This window comes from Dipodomys merriami, unplaced genomic scaffold (genome assembly GCF_024711535.1).
Source record: "Dipodomys merriami isolate MVZ:Mamm:240054 unplaced genomic scaffold, mDipMer1.0.p SCAF_9, whole genome shotgun sequence".
NCBI classification, from domain to species: domain Eukaryota; kingdom Metazoa; phylum Chordata; class Mammalia; order Rodentia; family Heteromyidae; genus Dipodomys; species Dipodomys merriami.
The window spans coordinates 9,123,701-9,139,136 of NW_027206512.1; the positions used below are offsets into that span (position 1 = coordinate 9,123,701).

General features: G+C 37.8%; 1 protein-coding gene across 5 annotated transcripts in view; it reads right to left on the minus strand.

Moving 5' to 3' along the window:
- Gucy1a1 (guanylate cyclase 1 soluble subunit alpha 1) overlaps window positions 1–15,436 on the minus strand; it is a 73,569-nt gene that overhangs the window by 28,175 nt on the left and 29,958 nt on the right. For 4 of the 5 annotated variants that reach the window (XM_070012992.1, XM_070012993.1, XM_070012994.1 and 1 more), the window contains 2 exons: window positions 7,029–7,386; window positions 1,599–1,660 (listed from right to left, as the gene is read on the minus strand). In XM_070012992.1, coding sequence (XP_069869093.1) covers window positions 1,599–1,660; window positions 7,029–7,283 — 317 coding nt within the window. In that variant the 5' untranslated portion in view covers window positions 7,284–7,386. The remainder of the gene's footprint in view (window positions 1–1,598; window positions 1,661–7,028; window positions 7,387–15,436) is intronic. The other variant, XM_070012995.1, reaches the window with a different exon arrangement.

Sequence of the window (15,436 nt, forward strand, 5' to 3'; positions counted from 1 at the left end):
CCTGCAAGTCTGGGACCAGTTTGTCAGCAAGGAAAATTCAGCACAGATAATCCCCAGGACAGATTATCTACTCATGAATAGGAGCCAGATGAATACATTTATAAAATACACTATTCTCCTTAATTACTCCGAACCCTGTCTCTCTTCTCAATTTGTCTGGGGAGATGAGGAAAAGGGTGACATTGATCAAGATGTACTGTACTTACAAACTGACATGTTCAATTGAAACCTTTGTATACAACACTTGAAGATAATTTTAAAAATAAAGTAAAATTCAATGTGAAATAAAATAAAATACATAAATGGTGGTAATGAAGTACAATATTCTACTGCTCTAGTCCACAGATTTGAATGCAAATATATATTCTATCATTCACAAATTAACTATTTTTTGCAATTTTAGGAAATTGAGTTATTAGTTATTAGCCAATCAAGTTACCCACCTCCAAACTGTAAAGATGCCAAATTATATTCGAAAAACTAACCATCAGATCTTTATAAAAGTCATTGTCTATCTCTTTAGGAATATTTTTAGAGGAAATCTTAAAACACTAAAAAATAGTAGTACAAAATAAGTAGTAAAAAGTAAAAGTACAAAGTTGATATTCACCAATGCAACCAATGAGAATACTGGACTGCTTCTCTAAGGATTAGCTTCTTCCACAGCCCCAGAGTCCACCTTTCTCAACCCCTTTTCCTGACTAGGTAGCTGAAAGCGCCCCACATAGAAGTGTGGGTGTCAGAATGGAGTGCCTACTGGTTCTTTTTGAATTTTGGTAATATTTGTAGACAAGAAATAAGTCCTGATTTGGGGGGATTCATGCCTTGTCAGCTGTTGAGTAGTTTACACCTCACACCTTAGGAGGGAAAAACAGGATCATGTGTATACATATACATTAATGAAAGTATGGTATCTGCAGGGGAGAATTCCAATGATGTGACCCCTTTAAACAACAAATTTACATAACGAAATGAATACCAGGAAGCTGCAGCATATGTTGCTGGGGGATTGGGGCTTTGAGATCAAGGGCTAGGGATAGATAAATTAAGAGAGGAAGGGTGGATGAATTTGCTCTCCCCCCCAAAAAAACAATGTACATATGCGAAAATAGAAGAAGATAAACTGAGGTGATGAGTGGGGTTAGGAAAGATGGGAGAGAATAATGAAAAGGATGACATTGATCACTTGACTGACATGTCGATTGAAACCCCTTTGTGCAACTACTTAAAAATAATAAACATAAATACATTACTATTAATAATAATTAAGAACAGTCTTGATGCAATCTGCAGAACAGCAGTGTATAGAAACTGGCTTCAGAACTCAGACTCTGTCATCTAAACACTTACAGAATCCCTAATGTTTTTCATGAACCCGAGTTTAGTCTTCCATAAAATATGAAAAGTAAATGCACTTACTTTCAAATCAGTAGTAGATGTAACACTCATTTCCATTTCTGTCATTCCAATATGTAGTGATAAAAGTCAATGAAACTGATCTCCCATGATCTGTTTTTTGTTAGCTTGTTTGTTTTACCAATAGTAGTTACCAAAATTGGGGGGAAGGGAAGTCATCCAACTAAAATGGTTTAACATACCTGCTTTCTTTTATTTTATGTTTTGCCAATGTTCTCTGGAGTGCAAGGTTCAGCTGTTCAAACTGGAAATGAAATAAAAATATTTTAGACATTTTCTTTTAGAAATTTATTTGAAGATAAATATTTTCGAAGTTTATTGTGAAGATGTATATGAGGAAGCAAAAATATTTTTCTTAGAATGGAAAGTGTAATTGATCTACCCTTTAGAAACTGAGACTGGTTTTCTATGCAGTTTTCAATCTTGGGAAGAAACAACAGGCTCAGACTAATTTCAGTTAATTGCATATTATCCCTTTGTTCCTAGCCCTCCTCTCATTGAAAACAAAACAGTTAAATCAAGTCAGGTTGCAACAGACAACTCTAATTTGAAATGTTGGGTCTTCTGGAGTATAGGACTGTGGAGATATCAGCTCTTATGGTTAAGAAATTTCCTTTGGATTCTAGTTATAGTTAATTTGTAAGCCACTGGTTTTGTTGGATTTTCACATTTTCACAGCACTTAATTTTTTCTAGTCTGAGACTATTTTAATTTATATAGATATGTTTTAATACTATGTGTTTTATTCTCCTAATTGCCGGAAGCCCATGACTTTTCATTTCCTTTCAGTAGGACTTTGGTTTTGAGGTGCATTATCCGATTCAAAGGCTTCAACTCAGTAAATGGATTCTGATTTGCTACAGTTGTGACTAGTACTCTACTGCAATCTACTTGAAAACACTATGCCTGAGGAGTTCAAAGGATTTGGTGGAATAAGGCCTGTAAAAAACAAACAAACAATATTACATAGTAAAAGAGACACAAATTATTAATAAGATTCATAAGTTTCCATTATTACAATTATGCCTTCTTATTTTAAGCAGTAATCCAACTTCACATGTCTTAATTATTTTTTCAAAATGAAATGACAAGTTTTCATAGATGATCAAAGAGACCTTTGAAATCGCAGGTATTCCACTTCTTTGGAGTGACAGCTTCCATTGTAATTTTCCCAAAGATAGTCAATTTTAAATGCTCACCACCCCCACAAAACATAATTGGAGAGTTAAATTTGACTATCTAAAATAAAAACCATGATGTCAAATTGTATTTGGAGCTTCTTATCTTATTGATAAGCTTCTTATCAATAAAGGGGTAATTATTCAATCTGTCAATTCAAAAAAGAATCATTGAACAATAGAGGTAGCTCTAAAAGTCTGGTAGATATTTGGACAGTTGGTGAAGTTATATAAATATACCTTTCAAATACATCGGTATTGGGACGCTTAGTATCATAGACAATTGACCTTAAGTCAATGCTAAATGTATTTCTATCTTGTAGAGTTCCTGAAGCCTACACCTCTTGATTATTACTCTTAGGAGTTTATAAAGAAACAACACAGCTTATTCTCAAAGCCTGTACTTCTCTTGAAGAATAGAAAAAGATAAATAACCTGTGAATTCTTCAGAAGAGAAAAGCAATAGATTTCACACAATCACATGAAAGGATTCTGGAGCTTCTAGAATCTCCAACTAGTCCAGTTAGTGAAAACGTTTCCAATTGCAATGCCAGCTCACACAGACTGGAAGAGCTGGCTACTTCTTCAGATACAACCAAACTAAATTATCACAAAGAATCAGGGAAATGTGACAGGATCAAAGGGACAAAAAAATCCCCAATAAGCAACCCTGAAAAATGAGGATCTATGATTTATGTAAGAACAGATTCAATGGCTGGGTGCCAGTGGCTCACGCCTGTACTCCTAGCTACTCAGGAGGCTGAAATCTGAGGATCACGGTTCAAAGCCAGCCTAGGCAGAAAAGTCCATGAGACTCTGATCTCCAATAAACCACTAGAAAACCGGAAGTGGCACTGTGGCTCAAGAGGTAGAGCGCTCGCCTTGAGCTGAAGAGCTCAGGGACAGTGCCCAAACCCAAAACCACTAGAAAACCAGAAGTGGCACTGTGACTCAAGAGGTAGAGCACTCACCTTGAGCTGAAGAGCTCAGGGACAGTGCCCAAGCCCAGAGTTCAAGCCCCAGGACCGACAAAAAAAGATTCAAAATAGTAATTCTACCAAAATGACACTAAATCTAGAAGTTAACACAGAGAGAAAATTAAGTCAGAAAAATATGAACAAAATGAGAGTATCAGCAAAGGGATACCATCATAAAAATGATCCAAACCAAAATTCTGCAGTGGAAAAATAATTTAACTGAACTAAAAAGTCAACAATGAGCTTTAGAACTGACTTCATCAAACAGAAGAATTAGTGAGCACAAAGTCAGATCATTTGAAATTATTCAGTCAGAAATTCTAAAGGAAAAATGATAGATACGAGTAAAGAGACTCAGTGTGCATCTACAGACACCATCAAATAAGTCAGGCAGTTGTATCAAGAGATTCTGTCACTGGATGAAGGTGAGGGTTTGTGAAATTTCCCTTTAAAAGCAAGGACTCTTCCGTTAGGGTCCTTGATTTCTATCACTGGTTAAGAATTTCTGGACAAGTCACAAAGGTAAGAAAACATGGCAGAACTTTATTGACTGAGTAAGCAAGCAGATAGACAGGCAGACAGACAAGCAGAAAGACGAGCATGGGTGCTCTTTGAAATCGAGGATATTTATATGATGAAAGCTGGGTATCTAATTTAAAGTTATGCAGATAAGTGTTTATCTTTGCTCTTAATCACTCTTGGTGTTACACTTTTACCACTTGGTAAAAGATTGACCAGCACTTCAAATATATGACCATTTCCCTTTTAGGAAAGTATGCATTCTGCCATATATTTTAAAACTGGTGTTTATCCTTGAGATAAAGAATGCATTCTGCCACAAATGTTTATTCTTTGAGATAAGCACTTTGTGTCAAGAGGAGCCATTTTCCAAGTATTTGCTTCTCCAGGATATGTGTCTTTTTTATGTTGTCCTTTCTCAGGTTTTAGAGCACACTAATTGTTTGGGACCAGCAGCCTAGATCAGATGGAGAAAGCTTGCTCTTTTTTTTTTTTTCCTTGTGCTAATACTGAGTGATGAAGCAGCACAAGGGATAAAACAAAGAAGATAGTGTTAAGTTTCTAAATACACTGATTCTAAATTCTTGGTTGCCATTCACCTAATTTTCCCTAGTCTGTCTTGCCTCATTTTCCCCTAAAATGACGTTGGTCCCTTAATCTTTTTTTTTAATTTTATTTTTTATTGTGAAAATACTGTACAGAGGGGTTACAATTACATGGGCAAGATAATGAGTACATTTCTTATCAAGCATTGTAGCCTCCTCCTTTGTTTCCCCTTCCTATCCCTTCCCATCCTCCCTCCACTCCCCCACCCAATCCCCCCCCAAAGTTGTAAAGTTCGTTTTCGACATAGCAACTTGTACTTCTCATTGATGCAACGGGTCCACCTTAATCTTAAGGGAAGTTGATGAGTGAAAAATGAGTCTCCTGTATTTGCTTGAAGCTCAGTTTTTAAATTCCTGTCTTGTTTTCTCTGCTCTATCCTGTCTCAATTCCAACATGAACAGGATTGGTATTGTAGCAACTTAAAATTTATCAAGTAACATAAAAATGGTGACACAGTAATGGCAAGATTCAGAGAAAGTGCTGACATTGCTCATATTCATCTCTGTCTATTCATCTCTGTCTCTTACAATTTTCCTCAACATCCTACTAATTGTACTTTATCATTCCTTTGTGTCTTCTCTTTTCTCACCATGCTAGCCTACATGGTTGAACATGGCTATTTTTCCCCATTGACAGCTGTTTGATTTTGGTAAAATCATTGAATTTCTTTATAATTTCCTGGTGATAAAGCAGTATTTCTCTGAAATTCCTTTTAGTTCTAAAAAACAGTGAGACTAGATTCTTCCACACATTTCAAAATGTGGTGAACTGTCTCACATAAATTAAAGATTGTGAATATATGCCAGATATGGAAGTTCACATTTGTAAAGCTAGCTACTTGGCTGAAATCAAGAGGATTATGGTTCAAAGCCAACGCAGGAAAAACAGTGTTGAGATCTCTTCACAACATATAGTTGGACACATGGGCACATATCATCCTGGATAAAATGGGAAAATCATAGTTCCAGATTAACCCAAGAATATAGTAAACATATGGAGGAGAGAAGGAGAGGAGGAGGAGGAGAAGACAGGAGAACAAAGAAGGAGGAGGAGGAGGAGGAGGAGGAAAAAAAGGAGGAGGAGGAAGAGAAGGAAGAGAAAGTAAAGAAGGAGGAGGAGGAAGAAAAAGAGAAGGAGCAGGAGGGAGGGAAGGAGGAAGAAGAAGGCCAAGAGGCATTATTCAGTAGTAGATCATCTACCTAGGAAGCAAAAGTTGCTGAATTCAAACCTCATACTAACAAAAAATGAACTTATTATGATAGCTAATTTGATTATGTCAATGCCTTAACCTTATAGATGAAATAAGTTTATAAATTATGAACACTTACAGAAGACTTTATGAGTATTTTCAATTGCTCTTCTTTTGAACCTTGCATGAAATAAGAACTCGGTCCTATCTACCAGTAAGGTATTTACTCTGTTCTCAGAGTTCTTCTAATGAACTGAAGGTGCTATAGATTTCAAAATGACATTATCTAACATAGCACACAGAAAAATAACAAATGTTCAGGGCTAACAACTCAGAGATACCTGCAGTCACAGGATCCTGCCTGTGAACAGATCGAGAAACAATTGAGCAGTCTTACAGAGTCAGATGGAAAATGGAAATTTTCACACTTTCAAAAAGTATCAAGCAAGGGCTGGGAAGGTGGCTCAGTGGTAGAGCGCTTGCCTTGCATGCTTGAGGCCCTGGGTTTGATTCCTCAGCACCACATAAGCAGAAAATAAAAAAGCCGGAAGTGGTGCTATGGCTCAAGTGGTAGAGTGCTAGCCTTGAGCTGAAGAGCTGAGGGACAGCGCCCAGGCCCAGAGTTCAGGCCCCATGACTGGACCAAAAAAAAAAAATTATCAAGCAATATATGATGTGCTTTAGAACTGGAAAAGGAAAGTCTGACAGAAAATACATTTTCCTCAAGGAATATTTAGCTTTAAAGTAGTCACTAAAAGATAACTTTAATAGCTAAAAACTGCTGAGCACTTACACTCCTACAAGAATTCATTGAAACTCCAGGAGGAAGGTAATACTACTATTTTCATAATACAGAGAGGAGATTGAGGCTAATAAAGAAGCATCACTGTCCAAAGTCAGGTAGTTTCTCAGAGCACAAGATAATTTTAAAAAGAATTCATAGCATTACTCATCTTAAGATTAAACGCAATGTATGGAATAACAGTTTTTAAAAATACTTTCATGTATTCCAAGAAAATATTCTGTACTTGTTATAATCTTGGAAGTGAGAAAGCAAGTGTTCCTAAGCATTTTCTTTAGAGAAGCATTTTGTTGTTTACAATCACAAAGTGTCATAAATATCTCAAAAAGGCAGGTACTCACCCCTGGGAAAATCAGTTTGCATATACTCTCTGCCAGTGTGTGAAGATAGACTCTGCTCCGGCTGGTCTTTCTTTGAGGCAGATTCCCCTGTGCGCTCTTCTCAGGGATGTCCTGGCAGATGGGTAAAGTTGTCTTGCAGCTTTCTGAGCTTCCGGCCATCTTTTCTGTGGACTCCTGAGGAACCTGACCTGGGGCCAGCAGGGAGAAAGGACACTCGCCTGTGATCTTGAGATCTTTGAGCTTTGTGCAGAACATGGTGCTGTCCTGGTGCTTGTTGTGGTTTCCTTGTGAAGAGCGCTGTTGTCTGGGGTGGGACTGGCAGCTACTACCAGTTCAAGATCACAGGGGACCCAGGTGTCTACAGACAGCAGAGTGAGAGCAGAAAGAGGAGTGAGAACATGACTTTATACCTTTATGAAGATGAAAACGGAGATGCAAAAAGGCAAAAAAGAGCATATCATCATATGTCATTTTCATGTGAAACAAAATTCTGATACACGTAGCTGTTTCAAAATAATCAGAACTGCTGGTAAAGATGTGCACCTTCTTACTGCACCACCAGAGTAACATACCTGCTTTTAGTATTTCTACACTTTTCAAATAAAATATATTATCTCAGATGTTTTAACCCAAACTACTAGATTCCACTTGGCCCAGTTTGGTGTCATCAGAATAAAAACCATGCCAGAGCAAGTCTAAGTTTATATTTATTAGTGCTAATACCCCTATATTCCACTATGCTGCCCTTACTAACAACCAGAATAGTGTTTTGGAAACACTTGAAGGAAATATACATATATAATGGTACCAAAGAATATGTTTTCAGATCTGAAACTAACTTAGATAGAAAAAAAATAAAAGCACACATACAAAAAAAACACAGTGAAATTGTCCCAGCCAAGCACAACAGCTCACATCTGTAAACCCAGCTACTGGAAGGTGGAGGAGGGGGGTGGAAGAGACCATGATTTGAGGTAAGCTAGAAATAATGGTCCCAGTGATTTTAAGAAACATAGAAGATCATCACAGTAAAAATTAATTGTTTTGCAAAGAACTCCTGAAAGAATATCCTAGGACTATTTTGCATACAAGCATGCAAACAAATACCATTCTGTAAAACAAAAAGTTGCCACTGAAATCTGATGCATTGCATGTTTTTCCTTACATGTCTGTGTTGATGTCAAGGTTGTAAATCCTCGCACAATTCACAACCCATTTAATGCTAATTGTCACAGCTAATTGTATGATGTGAATTCAACTTACCAACAATACTAATTAATAAGAGTGATCGAATGGAACCACCACCAATTATTTCCTGCTCTTAGTGAAAAAAAATTTAAAAAGGAAACCCACTGCTAACAACAATAACAACAACAACAAAATGCATAGTGAGCTGCATAGCATCTGCATCTAATTTTCTCCTTTGTTGCTGATGTAGCATTAAGAAATCTAGGTGTATACTCAGTCTCCTCAGCTACCATCTGACATTGGTAATCTTCACTCCAAAGCCCCCATGGCTCAAAAGTTCAATATTTCCCCCTTATTTGAAATGCTAGGAGATGATAATGTCAGGTTTCAAATGAAAGTCCATCTGCCTTTTGAGCACCACTATACTTCCCACTACCCCAAATTCATTAGAATAAGGTCCTGTTTATAAAGTAAGAGATCAATTAATCTTGAATATGTGGATTACAAACTTATATTAAAGTCAATCAAGATTCAAAACTCCTACTCATAGGCTGGCAGGATTGTAGTATTGGACTTATAGGTTTGTCATAACATGGTTTATGACATATCCTATCATTAAATTTTATCTTTAATCTCACTGGATTTTCACCTTGTTACTCAATTTTAGTGTTAGTTACTTATTTTGTTTTTGTGTTGGTCTTGGGGCTTGACCTTGGGGCCTAGGTTCTGTCCTTGAGCTTTTTTACTCAAAGCTAATGTTCTACCACTTGCACTTCCAGCTTTTTTGTAGTTAATTGGAGATGAGAGTCTCATGGACTTTTCTTCCTGAGCAGGCTTTGAATCACAATCCTCAGATCTTAGCCTCCTGAATAGCTTGGATTATAGGTGTGAGTCACTGGGGCCCAGATTCAATGTTTTAATTCCCATCTCGTATTCAGTCTGGTTGCTGCCGCATACAACTAATCACTCATCCCCAGTTATCCTCAAGGCAGAATGGAAATACCAATGGAATCCCATTACTTTCTTTTCCTCAATATCTTTTACATGGTCTCAGTAGGTACCAGCAATTGGTTGTAAATTGTCTCATCAGGTACATTGACTAATCAGGTTAGAAGAGTTGATGATTTATGTTCTGAACTAAAGCAGATAAAGAAGATAAGTTCAACAATGGGCACATCAGAGAACAGGGAGGCATAGACTACAGGCAGAAGCTGCCAGATGGTCTGTTACTTAAAATTAACCCCAATTCTGTGATTACCTGTAATTCAGCAATCTTCACGAAGACATAAAGCAAGATTGATTGATATATTCATGAACTAGAAGCACTTTTTTCCAGAAGGGAATAGGGGCTGTTTCTCTCACAACATTGACTGGCCCAGAGGCAGCGTAACTCCAGGAGAAATAGTGTTGTCCATTCTGAAAGACCTGAAGATGTATGACTTTCACCTCAGTTTCTTTTGAGGCTCAATTCAGTAAAACTCTGTACCATTTTCACTACCTCTCAATATAAATTCACTCTTATTAGTAAATTCTGTTCTGATTCCTGGTTTAAATCCACAATCAAACTTTTTTTTAATAAAGGACTGCAGTTATTTTCGGCACAGGAGGTCATATGCTTTGATCACAACTACTCAGTTCTGCCATTGCAGAAGGAAGACAGTCATACTCCATATATGGACAAAGGGGCATAGATGTATTCTAACAAAAATCTTATCTGCCAAATCAGGCTGTGAATTGGGCCTATGGACTGTTGCGTGCCAATGGTTGGCTATATAAAACTGCATAAATTTGGCAAAACATTTTAGTCCAAATGTAATTTTGACTCTAAGGCAGAGTTACTTTCTTATCTTAACTACCCATTCCTCCTGCCTCCAAAAATAGCATTCTATGTGGATCCAGCTGGGTTGTTTTTGGGTCTTTTTTTGTTTTTATTTTGGTTGCTGGGGTTGTGTGCTAGGCAAGTACTTTATCACTGAGCTACACCACAACCACAGATCTAGTTTTGTACAACTCAAAAACAATCAAAAGAGTTGTAGCTAATCTTAACTTATATATAATATATATGATAGATAATTCATAATGTATGATGTATTATATATTGTTATATATTATGTATCATAATATGATGTATATCATATAAGACTCTATAATATATAATAATATATTCCATATACATGAGTATATTAGTATTCAGAAGAAAAACTATATGTAACCGAATGTCACAATTTCTGTTATCTCAAAATATAAAAAAAGTAGCTGAAGAGGATACTCAAAAACATAAAAGAAAAAATAAAAGAAGACAGAAAAATTATTGGTTCAACTACATAAATTCCTAAAATAAATTAGTATATTTTATTTAATATTGGACCTAGGGCTTTTTCATAACTTTGTTCATGATAAATCTTCCTATTAAACGTTTATCTTCCACTCTGGGTTTCAACCCTGTTCTCAGTCTCAAGGATGTAATTCTTGACTCCTACCCAATCTGGCTGCAGCTGGATATAGTTGACAAATCAAACTTCTTTAGAGTTTCCCCTTCCCTCCCATATTACACACTGCTCTAATTCCTAGAACTGTACCTAACACTGTTTCTTATTAACTTACAAACAACAATGGACAAGTGACACTTACTTAAAGATGAATCAAATGTTTTGTCTCATTAAGTCCTATATGTACACACACCTGCTCCTGGTGATACTGCACCAGGAACTGGGTGCCTCCATGGCTGATCCACACGCAACCCCAGTTTGTCTTGGGTTCCCACCAGGCCTGCCCACATTCTCCCACTAAACTAATGGGGACTTCTAGTATTGTCAGCAGTCACTTCCCAAATGCTTTAATCAGTTGATGAAATAAGTGCAGAGCTTATATTAAAAGTAGTTGAGGGAAAGACAAATAAATAAATAATAAATTTAGTGACAAGGCCTCAGCAAGCAGTGGAATCATAGTTCACAGAAACCTGGAGAGGCCCTTGCTATCCCAAAGTTGATGATTGAATGGCCCCAAACATGCTGAAATCTCCCTCAATTTTACAAGTGAGTTTCTCTAGAGAGGATAATGCCCCAGCCATGAGTCTCATATCAATGACCAGATAAATCATTGTTCAGGTAAGGAGCCTCTCCCTCATTTAAATTGTGAGATTCAATTAAGCATGAACAGCTTATTTACGACATCTGGCCTGGTCATGGAGACCTGAGTTTAAAGACTGCTTAGGTACTTGGTGACATCAAATGCCTCTTTTATAACAGAAGGACTTATAAAGCATATTTCAAAACTCAAAGTGGTCTGGATGGGGTGGGAAGAATAAACACTAGGTCACCATCTGAAGAGCAAATAGTTCTATCCCAAGTCCATTGTCTGACATAGAGCCTAGACAATCCATGCTAACATAGCTAAATGTTTTCATATAAAATACCAAAGACAAAAGTTTTAATGCTAGCCCAAAGAGGAGAGAATTAAAAACTAAATGTCTTGGTAAGTGTAAAATTTGCATACTCTAGCACAAGTATTTGCAACCATTTTCATTAATAAACCTAAAGAAAGGAGCTAAGTTTATGGTTCAACTAGAAAACTAAGTTTTTCTGCCTTTAAAAAAATGGAAAGAGATTGGCACTGGTGGCTCATGCCTGTAATCCTACCTACTCAGGAGGCTGAGATCTGAGGATCTCAGTTCAAAACCATCCCAGGCAAGAAAGTCTGTGAGACTCTTATCTCCAGTTAACCACCAGAAAACCAAAACTGGTGCTGTGGCTCAAGTGGTAGAGTGTTAGCCTTGAGCTGAAGAGTCTGTGGAACAGCACGCAAGCCCAGCGTTCAAGCCCCACAACAGACAAAAATAAATAAATAAATAAATAAATAAATAAATAAATAAATAAATAAATAAATAAATAAATGGACGACATCAAGGGCCAGGCATGGTGGTTCATGTCTGTAATATCAGTTGCTCAGGACACATATTTGGGATGATTGTGTGTTGAGTTGAACCTGGACAAAAAGTGAATTCTATCTCAATCAACAATCCTGGGCCGGGCACTGGTGGCTCATACCTATAATCCTAGCTACTCAGGTGGCTGAGATCTGAGGATCATGGTTCAAAGCCAGCCCAGGCAGGAAAGTCCGTGAAACTCTTATCTTCAATAAATCACCAGAAAACCGGAAGTGGCACTCTGGCTCAAATGGTAGAGCGCTGGCCTTGAGCTGAAGAGCTGATGGACAGCGCCCAGGCCCAGAGTTCAAGCCTCAAGACAGATGAAAGGAAGAAAGAAAGAAAGGAAGAAAGGAAGAAAGAAAGAAAGAAGGAAAGAAAGAAAGAAAGAAAGAAAGAAAGAAAGAAAGAAAGAAAGAAAGAAAGGAAGGAAGGAAGGAAGGAAGGAAGGAAGGAAGGAAGGAAGAAAGGAAGAAAGAAAGAAAGAAAGAAAGAAAGAAATCCAGGTATGGAGTACAAGCCTGTGATCTCATTTATTGGGAAGGCTGAGACAGGAGTATTATAGTTCTAGGCCTACCTCAGCCAAAATGCAACACCTTATCTAGAAAATTACTAACATAAATAAGAAATGGGACATAAATCAAGTGGTAGAGTGACTGCCTCACAAGCATGAGACCTGAACTCAAGCTAAAAAGAAAAGAAAAATATATTGAATAAGATCAGCATTTTAAAGGTACTTGTTTTCATTTTTTTTTCTGTAGGAAAACAAAATGAACTAAGAAGCTTCAGACTCTTTAGTACATCACCCTTTCTAATCATGCTGTGACAGGTGTAAACTGCTTTTGCGGAAAAGCACTGACTCCTTACTTGGACCCACAAATAGACTGAAAGCAAGATAAAACGAGGCATTCCAGCCTCTGGTTTGTCTCTGGGTCCTTTGTCCTGAGCCATTCTCTCCTGCATTCACTCAATTGCCTTATTGGAAGCCTAAAAGAATCAGACACTAAGCAGATGTGTAACAGACTCCAAGTTTACCGGATCCCATCTGACTAACTCTGAGACAGTGGACACTCAGAACACCTCTGTTACCACATCTGGCCAGAGGAACACACCTGTGACTGTGACTATTTATGCTTGCTTACCTTTTGTCTTCCGCCACTGATTCTTTGTTCATTTAAGCCTATACCCTTATCTGTACCCTGAAGATGGCTGCTCATGCCATATAAATAATACCTCGCATTTCTCCACCCTTCACCATGTCTCTTTACTTGGAATACAGGGGAGAGTGGCTGTATCTGACATGTGGAGCTCCTAAAACTCTAGTCTCACTATCATTTCTTTACTGTCATACTTCTTGAAGGATCAAGCCTTTGTTTTTTAATATCATATTTATTCCAAAGTCTACAGCAATCCAGCTTTTGCTTCCAGCAGATAACTTAATCATCTTTGTTAAATTTAATAAGGCCTAGAAATCAAAGCTCAAGAATCTTTTGAATTTAGCATGATCAAATCTCTATTCATTTGTGTTTTCCCTTGTCTAATGGGACTCTCATTGAGTATCTCTCATTGTTATCATCGGATCATCTTCTTTATTTATTCACTTCTACAAATATCTGCAGATGTCCTGCTATGTGCCAAATGTTCTCTTAGACGAGGGGGAAAAATGATGTATGAAAGGTAGCCCCCTATCCTGCTCTTGTGGAACTTGGGGTGCCATCCAAACTAAATCTGCAAAGTCAATTCCAAGTGTGGCATGTGTTCAAGAAGAAGTGCATAGCACTCCAGGAATGTAAACAAGAGATCCAAACCCAGTCTCAAGATCTGAGCTAAGCCAGGTGACTGAACTAACTTCGTCATCTAAAATACTAAACTAATTCTAGAGTAGGTGATGAAGGGTGTCTGGGAGAATGAAGTAAGAGGACTGAAATAAATAAACAGACCTGAGGGTGATGAAAGCATGTTGAGTAAGCTAAAATTATCCTATGGGCTATCAACCCAGTGACCTGCAGCAAGAATTGAATGACAGATACTCCATAGCTGCAACATTCTTTAAGGTGTAGAAGGAAAAATGGATCAGACTTGGGCAGATGACAGAGACAGGTTGAGTGGAAATGGCTACTAGTGAAAAATGGACCAATTTTAGGTGTCTACTAGAGAGGGAATCCAGAGGCCTTGGTTCAAGACTGGTGTGAGGCCTAGAGGTCACATTCCTGTAACTTCACACTTAATACCACAGCCAAAGAAAAACTCTGGGAACCTTAAGGAGCCATCAAAATAGCCAGTAAAACATTTCCCACGACTTCGTTTATTCAATGATTACAAAACCCAGATGTTGAGGTTTTGATATTATATAAACCTTGTGGGAGTTGGGGCAATTCAATTCAGTGAAAATCTTTCCCACACATGTTTGCAATCCCAATCCCAGGACTCAGAGGGTAGAAGTAGGAAGAACTAGAGTTCAAGGCCAGCCTGGGCCATATAATGGTGAGACACTATGTCAAGAAAAGAAAAAGGAGGAAAAACAAAGAACAGAAGACATTTATTTGGAAAGTTATTTCTCCCGCTTCCGCAAAAGCTAAGAATTGGGAGAAATTGATATGTTAGTAGCAAAAATAATCAGTCAGGGAGTTGAAGCCTATACAGCTTACAGATAGCAATAAAAACTGATAAAACAAAACCAGCCCAACAACAAAATGGCGGGGGCAGAAGGCCACCAATAAATGAGGAAGCAAGAAAGACTTAAGAATGAGGGAGCCAAGCAGTGGTAGTTTCTTCCTGTAATCCTAGCTACTCAGAAGGCTGAAATCTGTGGATCGCAAAACCAGCCTAGGCAGGAAAGTCTGTGAGACTCTTATCCCCAATAAACTACTCAGAAAAAGGTAGAAGTGGTGCTGTGGCTCAAGTGGTAGAATGCTAGCGTTCAGCACAAAGAGGATAGCACTCAGGCCCTGAGTTCAAGCTCCAGGACTGACCTTTTTTTTTTTTTTTTTAAGAAAAATGAGGGAATAGGGACAAACAGTAATTTTTTTTGCATCAAACAGTTTAGGAAACAGGAGCCCACCAATCAGAAAGCCATCTAATTCTCACTATTTAACTCAAGGCCTAGCTCTATAATAAGGAAGATGGCTGAAGACCAGCCAACATAGCCAAAATGGGCTACACTGCTAACTTCCTTGTGGAATGTCTATGTCACCTGTCTTTTTCTGCCATATTTCTTTTATTTTTAACTTTTTTTCAGATCAGGTCCTTGCACTTGCCAGGCAGTGCTCTGCTACTGAGCAACCCATATTTCTTT